This window comes from Odontomachus brunneus, unplaced genomic scaffold (genome assembly GCF_010583005.1).
Source record: "Odontomachus brunneus isolate Ranch 3 - 2012 unplaced genomic scaffold, Obru_v1 Obru_scaffold_007, whole genome shotgun sequence".
Taxonomy (NCBI): Eukaryota; Metazoa; Arthropoda; class Insecta; order Hymenoptera; family Formicidae; genus Odontomachus; species Odontomachus brunneus.
Window position 1 is genome coordinate 3,048,656 of NW_022639457.1, and position 10,405 is coordinate 3,059,060.

General features: G+C 37.6%; 4 protein-coding genes across 5 annotated transcripts in view; 2 read left to right on the top strand and 2 right to left on the bottom strand.

Moving 5' to 3' along the window:
• LOC116854013 (CDP-diacylglycerol--inositol 3-phosphatidyltransferase) overlaps positions 1 to 930 on the top strand; it is a 3,047-nt gene extending 2,117 nt beyond the window's left edge. The window contains exon 5 of the mRNA XM_032835449.1: positions 435 to 930. The gene's annotated coding sequence lies outside the window, so the exon portion shown is untranslated. The remainder of the gene's footprint in view (positions 1 to 434) is intronic.
• LOC116854009 (probable serine/threonine-protein kinase nek3) overlaps positions 1 to 1,856 on the bottom strand; it is a 27,822-nt gene extending 25,966 nt beyond the window's left edge. The window contains exon 1 of the mRNA XM_032835437.1: positions 1,558 to 1,856. The gene's annotated coding sequence lies outside the window, so the exon portion shown is untranslated. The remainder of the gene's footprint in view (positions 1 to 1,557) is intronic.
• Positions 1,857 to 2,561: 705 nt separating this feature from the next.
• On the bottom strand, positions 2,562 to 5,700 carry LOC116854011 (leucine-rich repeat-containing protein 47-like). The gene is made up of 4 exons (XM_032835447.1): positions 4,842 to 5,700; positions 4,254 to 4,724; positions 3,830 to 4,157; positions 2,562 to 3,722 (listed from the first exon to the last, which is right to left on the bottom strand). Exons 1-4 carry the CDS (start codon positions 5,425 to 5,427, stop codon positions 3,521 to 3,523), a joined length of 1,587 nt encoding a protein of 528 aa, XP_032691338.1. The 5' UTR covers positions 5,428 to 5,700; the 3' UTR covers positions 2,562 to 3,520.
• A 3,085-nt stretch (positions 5,701 to 8,785) lies between these two features.
• The window catches only part of LOC116854081 (zinc metalloproteinase nas-13-like), a 2,934-nt gene continuing 1,314 nt past the window's right edge, over positions 8,786 to 10,405 (top strand). For both annotated transcript variants that reach the window (XM_032835622.1, XM_032835623.1), the window contains exons 1-2: positions 8,786 to 9,367; positions 9,815 to 10,120. In XM_032835622.1, the coding sequence (XP_032691513.1) occupies positions 9,019 to 9,367; positions 9,815 to 10,120 (655 nt within the window). In that variant the 5' untranslated portion in view covers positions 8,786 to 9,018. The remainder of the gene's footprint in view (positions 9,368 to 9,814; positions 10,121 to 10,405) is intronic.

Sequence of the window (10,405 nt, forward strand, 5' to 3'; positions counted from 1 at the left end):
TCTCTCTCTCTCTCTCTCTCTCTCTCTCTCTCTCTCTCTCTCTCTCTCTCTCTCTCTCTCTCTCTCTCTTTCTTTCTTTCTCTCACTTTCTCTTTTGTTTCACGCGCCACACAAATGTATGTATGTATACTCAAAGTGGCATTTGATTTTTCAGTTGCCGGTATAGGTTTGTACAGGTTGCTCGCGTGCCTGAGTGCTCCAGTAGCATTGGTCAAGACTGCTATTTCTTTGTTACACGGATACGTGTCGTGCATTAATCTTGGCATCATCGACGTGAAAGAACGTCAAGAGCGACTTAAAGCCAATTAAATATCTTAGTGTATGCATTATCTACTAGTTAAACTGAATGTGATTTGCAGATCTTCCTATTGCATAAGCCGACACGTACGTGTGTTTAAGTATTTCCGAGTATATTTTTGGAAAGCAGAGCGGACATTTAAAGATGCAAAGTTGAAATCTCTATCCAATTTAGTCAATACTTAATGCCTAGGAGACGATCTTTCCTCAATGCAATCCAAAGACTATGGCCAAATCATTCACTACTAAAATGTACATATGTACATTTTTGCAAGAGAGAAAAACAGAGGAACTATTATTTTTTGAATGTTATCGATATCAACAAAAAGACTACTATTAGAATAGTTTGTATCACGTAAGATTTTGTAGCATTTATTATATTAGACCAATAAGTTGTTATTATTCAGTTATTAAAATTTTTGATATTTATTTTTTATCTGTAGAAACTATAAGTTTTAATATTTTTGACGCTCTCTCTCTCTCTGTTTTGTATTTTTCCAATAGCAAAACAATTCCAGAAATCTAACATATTCTGACATTTCAGTGAACATATGTGTAGTAACATTGCACAATCTTAGGCAATGTTGTATAGTGTAAACAATATGTTGAATAAAATATAAGTTTATGGTGTGACTTGCAAGAGTTTCTTTCCTTAAACTAGTTATTAGGATACCAAGTCCTTCTACAAAGGATAATAATGTTTCTGTATATTAAAATTCTTGATGAACATACTACTGTATATAAAATCATTCTGTCATTTGCAATATATGGAAAATGCTATTATAAGTCAGTATTAATTCTGCAAAATACAAAGTTGACATAAAAAATATCAGCACATCATGTGTAACTAAGCAGTAAATATTTTACCTTTCTTTATCATTTTTACAATATATATAATTTAAACAGAAGTCTATATAAGAAAACTGATAAAAGAACTTGCTCAATATATTACAAAGAACTGTCAGATGCTTTAGAATATTATACTTGTCTTCCACAAAAGAAGCCTGACAATGAACCAAACAGCGACGCAAAGGATTACACATAAAAGCGGCACGACTATATATCGCGCTAGCACAAAAACAACGTGTTAATTATAAAACGTGACAGGTAGTATAGGTTCGCGGGCGCGATCGGCACCGCATTATTCGGAAGTGGGTTTCATGTGCGTGCAAATCGCACCGGGTTTGCACGGCGAAGTAACCGGTGCGACTGATAGCCGCAACGGTGACCTTTCGACGAGAAAAAAAATAATAAACTAACCTCAAACGTGTCGCACTCTCATTCCCCCATCATGACCAGTCATGTTTCGGCGCCATGTTATCACTTCAAACACTCGCGCATGTTGGGAAAGTTCGTGGAGAATTCGTCCCGACTCGCTTCTTATTGTCCCGGCGACGTCATCGAGGTGACTTTGCACGGCGCACGATCAACGTGGACGCGCGGGAGGGTGTCCATCGGCGAATGATCACCGTTTGAAACGCGATCGCGGCACGCGTAGCAAAGTACAATATTTATAAAAACAGATGAGAATTCAACGCCGGCACGCAGCGGGGCGAATCGCCGTGTGAACAGCAGCGCCACCGTTGGCCCGATCGCGCCGAGGGGCCTCACTTGGCGGTCTTTTGTTGATATTCGAAGCTGCGGATAACCGCTACATCCTGTAACCGAACGATCGTAATCAATGCGATAAATTAGACGCGCTGCCCTCCGTGACAGTCTCATCCACGACTTCTTGCCGGACGTTTAACGATTATCATACGAATTGCGTTCGTATCGAATTCACCCTTAAGGGCGAAGTTCTCACTTCCGGGTGCGCGCGCGATTTATGGCCTATTTCACTAACGTCGACTAAGTTTTAATCTGAATTTGAACTGTCTTCGAGTGAAGACTTCAGCTGTGTTTCAAAATTACTGATAGTGAAAATCTATAATATATGTAAGATAAACTTTTCAGCGATAGCAGTGAATTTTGAAATATAGCCTTCAACTCAGGTAGAGGTTTTAATCGACGTTTAAGACCGTTGGTGAAATCGGGCCTTACAGACAAATCAGAAATATCGACGCTTTTTTTCTTATTTTTTTTCGCAATATACGATATCTCGAGTATATTTTGTCAAACTTCTACACGTTAAGATTCGTGAAAGAGAAAGAACGGTAGTTGTACGCTTGCGAGTGATAAGCAAGTCGATCGCTCGAGTCTTAAGTCGAGATATTTTTTAACACGCTTTCTTTGGTATAATGATTGGTGTAAGTACGGAGGCGGTAGAAAGAACTCGATTCTTTATATTATGAAATATCCAAGAGAAAAGTAATCTGAAAATTTCCGCTTTTATTATTTTGTTATAAATAAAAAGGTACCAATTGTATGCAGGAATAACTCCATAAAAGCAAGGAAAAGAATAACTTAACCTTAGTGGCGGAAATAAACTAATTGAGGGCTAAATGATCACAAATATCCTCGGGGAAGGTCAAAAGCACAATGCTTAGTGACCAAATTAAAAAAAAATAAACTAATTGACAATAAATATATCTCACAGTGATATAAGTAACATAAAATCAGTATAGTTTTAGTTAAATAAATAAAATGGTAACTTTCCCAAAATGGATGAACGAAAATTTTCATCACACAATTTCTATCATAAATTTATCGACTATGATTATCCGAATATAGTCAGAAAGAAAAACAAACTTGCATTCAGAATGCAATTTCACACATTTGTAAAACAAAAAAAACTCAATAAAATTGTATAAAATGTTCCTCATAAATCGATCAACGATTAATACTGTAATATTAAATATAAATGTAAAGAAATATATATTCTAATTAAATACATGACATACTATAGTATGAATGACGTGCAGAGAAACCCTGTGGTTGTAGAAACTTAACAAGGCATCACCAAATATCATAGGATAGTAATAAGTTAGATGAAGATGAGGAATGGACGGAATTTATCTCTAGCAAATTGCAAAAGCTCTCTTTCAATTCCGTCTATTTCACCTTCATTATCATTTAACTTATTACCATCCTGATATGTGGTGATGTCCTATTAAGTTTTTATGTTAAGTTTCTACGACTTCACAGGGTTTCTCTGCATGTCATTCATGTGTTATGTACTTAATTAGAATATATATTTCTTTACATTTATATTTATATCTATATATATTCTTTTGATATAATGTTAAAGTAATATTGTACAGGAATAGCATTATGTTATATATATCTAGTCCCGCACTATGGTGACAGAATGCTCGACGAAATTTAAGTCTGCTCTTGAAGGATATACCAGTTTCAGATTTCCTTCGATATCGACCACTTTGACTTGCTCAACAATGAAATTATTGTACTTGTCAGTATCGTTCTGTTCGCACGTATCGGTAAAGTTTAATATTGCCAGTTGCTTCAGGAATTCATCCAACACATTTCTGCAAATAAAAAATATGATATATAATTAAACCCTTCATTTTTTCATGGTTTATGCATTGATATATTCTTTTGAAGAGTACAGGTAATTAGAAGGAATGGGTCTCACCTACAAACTGTATACGAAGTGGCACTTGTTACCTCCACAAGCATTATTTCAGTGGAGGGAGACATCTTCGTCACATCACTGTTTGTGATAGGTGGCAGCGATATGACCTGCTGCGAATTGTCCAACAAGCACGGGAACAAGGGTTTGCCCTCGAGCATATATAAATATTTGTGTATTCCGGAATATACATTCCGTTTTTTCTCCTTACGTAGATTCTCGGCTTCTGTTTGCAACTGTTTGAACAGAGCTGCCGCTGTGCAGGTGTTGTTGCGCATCAAGGGTTTTATTTCTAATTCCGTCGGTGGTGTCGCCGTGTACGTGAGATCACCTGGAAAAAAAGGAATGTGTAAGCAAAATATTATGTGAATATATAAAATCACACATAATTACTATTATAATATATATAAATTATAAATATATCCACCAGATGCTATCAGTTTGAAATCATGAGTTGCTATCGTAGCAACATTCCTTTTATCACATATTCCATCGTGTAACTTTGTCTGCAGTTGAATGAACCTTTTGAAACTTGCTTCCGTGAAACTTATATTTCTCACAATACACGCTGCTATATAAGGTCTGACATTCTTTATATTATTTGTAATTTTTATTACAGGCGTGCTGTCTGTTACTTTCAAGATTTTCAATTTATGTGTCAAATCATCCACTACATTGATATTTTCACTTTCGCTAAGCTTCTGATTCTTTTTCCCCTTTTTTGATTTGTTAACTTCTGTAGATGTTTCACACTTTGGGCAGTGCAATTTTATATAATCGAGCACTTGCTTTGAACGACATTGATTCACCAGTTTTAGGAGTCTTTTGTCAATCAATTTGTTGTCTTTTAGATTCACTTCTTTCAATTTGGCACAATCTGCTACTTCACCTGAAACAACTAAATCCACATATTTATGTGTTAGCCTTTGTGTGTGATGTATTAAAGAAAAATTTAATTTAAACTATTCAACTAAATGAAAACAAAATTTTTGGTAGAAATATTAAGTTCAGTTACCAGAGATCAAATTATCTGCAATATTTAAAACTTTCAGAGCTTGAAGTCGATTTATAGTAGCTGGTATTTCTGTTATTTGATTCCCATTGACATAAATCTCTGACAGGTGAGCGAGTTCTGCATAGCATACATCAGGAAAGGTTTCTAAACGATTGTTTGATAGATCCAGAATGCTCAATTTACTATTTGCACCTTGTGACGGTATAGATTGTAATAGATTCGAACTGAAGTTCATTGTACTCAAGTGAGGAAGATTATCTAACGCTTGTGGCACAGATGTTAATTTATTCCTTGAGCAATCGAGCAGTTTGATCTTAATTAATTTGCCGATTGTATTTGGTAACGTATCGATCAGGTTCGAATGCAACACCAAGGTTGTAAGATTCGTCAGGTTCTCGATTTCGTTCGGTACTATTTGGAGACATGTATGAGTTATGCACAGGTAATTCAAATTGTAAAGATCGAACAGGTTCTTGTCCAGGCCTGATTCTTCGATCAACTTGGACACCGACACGCCTGTTAACACCAATTCGTGCCTGTTCTCGTCTGCCGCCTGTTTGACAGCCTCCCACGCGTTCTCAAACATTCTGGAATACTAATTCTCCTTATTCACCGAATTTTATTCACGCACGTGCGAGTCAAACTCTGTTTCCCGGCGAGAAAAGTTTTTAGGTTATCTTTCACGAACGCTGAGCGAAAAATCCGCCAAAGAATCAACAGGTCTGTTCGTTTTAGCTGAACATAAGTGGTCTGTTCTTTTTAGTTAACTGCTGAACTGATGTAATATATTGAAGTGAGAGAAATATACACTTTCTCACTCTAAAGCCAGCGGCTTTAAATCCAGCATGAAAACAAGCAATAATACATTTTCTCACTCTAAAGCCAGCACTCGCAAGCGTCATTCTATCTTTATTTAACATCCATGAGCAACAAAGATAGAATGACGCTCGCGAGCGTTGCAAGCATATAACGGAACGCACCCATAGAAGTCTGTAGGTTTGAGTCTATGATAAGGAAGGTTCGAATCTCGGCTAAAGTACTTAGTTTATAATATTTCCGCTACGAGTCACTAATGATTTTAACTCTACAGTCGTCGCGCTATTTTTCGAACACGAGTCGATCTTGGGTCGAGTTCACATGGTATCTTGAGAGACCCCAATATGAAAAATTATTTTATATTTTTTATGTTGAGAACTTAAATATTTTCTTTGTTTGACTAGATTTTTGAGTTCATGTAAAATATAAGAAAAGACTATTTTGGATATAATATTCTATTAAAGACCCCATGCGACAACTGTAGGGTTAACGAAGAAGTGAGGTCGTAGTCACCTTTTACCTGCAATAAAATAAAACAAAACGAAAACGAGATCGTAGTACAACGCAATGATAAGTCAGCCGTACTTTTATTCTGAAGTCCCGGTCTGTAATAGATGATTTAACCCCTAAACCTTAAGAAATTGACCAATCTATATACATCATAAAAATGTACAATATATTAAAATATATATTATATATTATAAATTTTTGGAGGCTTAATAACACAATCTGTCTCTGTAACCTGTTCAGGGATAATGCAAAGAATATATATTATAAAAATGAGCCGGTGTATATAATGGATCAGGATACGTCAATTTGCAAAGGCTACTAAACTTGTTCTGTTGCGAGACACTTTGGTACAATTGACACTTTATTTATATTTCATTAATTTTTGATGATCTGTTTGCACAATCTGGCTTTGTACTCCTTTCGAGAATAACCCTTATAGAAATATCATACTAAGAATCACTGATAATTACTTATTTTCAGTATTAAAAATACTGGATAATAAGTAATTATCAATGATTCTTAGTATGATATTTCTATAAGGGAATGCAGAGAATATATTATAAAAATATAAATATAAAAATTTGAACAGGCATTGAAGCAATTAAACCAATAAATTAGCATTAAATCAATAAAAATACATATACGAGTACAACGCGGAAATGTATTTTTAAGAAAAAAGTTGTTTTAGTTTATAGTACTTTTCTGAATACTATGCAAATGTAGATTTTAGAATCAGCGGGACATGTGATCTATATGCATATGTAAATAGAGCAAGCGTAAAACTGATTTGTCTCCGCCTAAAATTATCGTATCGCTCGCGTAATAGAAAAGGGTAATTATACAGACCAGTTCCTAGCATTTAGTCGTAACATCCTATTAGATACGTTTCAAACAGGTTTCAGATAATGCGAAGTAGACTTTTTCTCCCTAGTGCTCCCTTCAACGCGATTTTCTCGGCATGTAGTTGAACACTATAAAGTATAAATATAAATTGTGAACAGGCAATCACTGAAAAACACGTGAGCGGCTTGTTATCGCTTGCAAAAAGTTTTTTCGACATTTATTGCATATAATAATTACTCACTTAACGTAAGCGGCTCGTTATCACTTACAAAAAAATTCTTTTCGACACTTATTGCATATAATAACTACTCACTTAATGTTTTCGTTACGTAAATGTAATCGCGCAACGTGCCATCGTATAACGATTCGGGTATCCTCGTATCATTATATCTCAGAAGGTCGGTCGATCGCACGTAAAAACCCGGCGAGGCGGCGCGAGTTGTCCTCGTAAATCGTGTATCTCGCGTTAAAATCTTATCCGCCGCGAAATCACGATATGACAAATGGTATTGAACCGACGACCTTGACTGTTTAATATCGCACTTCCGAAGAGCTGCGCGCGAGCACGACAGAGAGGCTCTTTCGAAACGAAAGATGACAAATGTTTGTACGGCGGAATTTGCATGTGAATGATCTGAACATATTAACGCTTACCACGGAACGACGATGTGTAAATAATGCCGTCACGTCGACGTACTTGACGCTCCCCGCGAGCGGTAATGTCGACCAGCCGGGAGAACAGGTTTCGCGCTTCCTCCGGGTTGGGAATGACAGTCCGATGACAGTCCATTGTCTCCAGGTTTTTCATTTTACCACTTGACACGATGTGTAAGTTTGGATCAATGCTGAATAAAAATGTAAACACATAGCCCAGTAAACACCAACTATCAATAAAATAATATAATTTCTCATGCAACTATGTAAATGCAATGTAACGTGTGTGTAATGTAACAGTTATATTGTTAAGTGAGTGATTATAACATTGATGTGATGTTATTGTTAATTGATATTTACTGGAAGGTGTGCGGTACTTAGTCTACCTTCTTCCTGACTCGGTCAAGACTGCTGACACGCGGTGTGTAATCCTCTGTATAATAAAAATTATCTCTAATCTTCTATCGCGTCACCATTTTCAAAATTTTACCACCTTTTTAAAAATTTTTCAAATTACAAGCGAAATAATTTAATTTTTTTTATAAATAGCCATCTTTCCAATGGCTTGTTTAACTCGATTTTTATAAAGATCGAGGAAAGCTAAGGAATTAGGACGTTAATCAAGTTAGAGGTATCTTAGTTAGTAAAGTATAACTTAATATATCATATAGTACATTTTATATACATATACAATATATTATACAATAAAGTATACTTTACTGAGACACAATCCTAACTTGATTAAGTGAAAGCTTGATCCCAGTGAAGAATCTCGAAGGCAATCGACTCGTATCTCTTCGACAACGTTTCTAACAGCGGATCTCGACAATATACATGGACGATCGAACCTGGCGTGCTTGTCATCGAAATTAAACCAGAGATTTGGCGTGCGTAGATACCGTAAGTCTTACTGCGAGAATACTCGACCTCTCAGTATAATCGCCGTCTGAAGGATTAATGACTCACAACACGACAACGCCTAACAGCCGGGCTTGATGTCGCGCCTTCGAGATATCAGAAAGAAAGAAAGAGCGGAAGCGAGCGAGAGAGAAAGAGAGAGAGAAAGATGGGGGAGAGAGAGAGAGACAATGATACCGGGTGCAAATCTGGATTCGGCGTCACCCAAAGTCCACGGTTATCATCCGGGTGGCCCCGATCACTTCCTTACGGAAGCGACGGGTTCATCTGCTCAGGTGGGGCACGCCATAAGTTTTTCCGCGTGCGCCGTATAAAACCAGGAACGATTTGTGCGGCGGGAACACTGCATTCGCGACCATCGTCAGGGTTGCTGTGGCCAAGTAGTCAAGTCAGCACCCAGTCGTGATTCAGACGATCCAGTCGTCAGCAGACAATAATGTCGAGTCGATCGCTGACGAGTGCCCTCACGTGGCTGCTCTTCGTCCTGACAACGTCAGCTTGGCCGTTTCGTCGACGGGACGTCTTCGACAACGCTGTGGACGACCCCGACGGGCTGATCGCCCATCTGCAGCACCTCGGCGAATCGCTCTATGGACTGCCCGACAATGAGACCGGGTTTAAGGTGGCGCAATGGCACGAGAATATGGACGTGAACCCGGAAGAGTTGGGCAACTACGCCGAGGGTGACATCCTGTTTCCGCCCGTCTTCGGGCGGAACGGCCTCAAAGCCGACTCCGCACGATGGCCCAACGGCGTTATCCCCTACATGATCAGTCCGTACTTCAGTGAGTATCGTGGAAGCTTCTCGGAACGTCGCAATATCCTGAAAAGCACAGACTTTGAGTACTTATGACTTTGAGTAAATATTCTCGATAATCTGCCTCGGATTCATATTTCTCATGTAGTAACGCAACTGAAAAGATCTCTAGAACTTCATGTCGCTCTTCGAGATAATACTGTGCGCAATAATGTCGAAGTAACATCGTATGATTCAAGAGATTGGAGATATTTTTCTGAAGGATTCGTTGTTACTTGTCATTACTTGTTTATTAGAGTTAGATTTATTCGAATCTTCCGCCGACATCTCAAGGAAGAACGGAGATCTTTCGATAACTCGATATTCCGAAACGATATTCAAAAGGGAATGTCGAAGGTTGCCTTTGACGTCGCTCAAGACCCGATTCGACTCTTACCTCGCTTGTGTCACTTCTCCCGCGATATTTGCATTGCAGATGCGCAACAACAGAAATTGATATACGATGCGATGGAGGACTACCACAGGTACACGTGCATCAAGTTCAAGCCGTATAGAGGCGAGGAGAGCGACTACATCCGGATCACGGCCGGCAACAGCGGCTGCTGGAGCAGCGTGGGCAGGATCGGCGGTCGACAGGATGTCAACCTTCAGGTGCCCGGCTGCGTCACGAAGAAGGGCACGGTGATACACGAGCTGATGCACGCCGTCGGCTTCTTACACGAGCAGAGCAGATACGAGCGCGACGACTACGTGAGCATCTTGTGGCAGAACATTTTGAACGGTATGGTATCTCTAAATTTAAGGAAGAAGAAATCTTCCGCGTTTCTGAATTTGAAGAAAAAACCTTGCATTGGAATTTTATGTTAAATAAATCTATTTCATATTAATTATACAACTATCGTGGAGTAATATTGAATTATTTACTAATAATTATATATATAAAAAAATTATTATATATATAATTATTATATAATTACATATATAATTATTTACATAAATTTATATATATATATATATATATATATATATATATATATATATATATATATATATATATATATATATA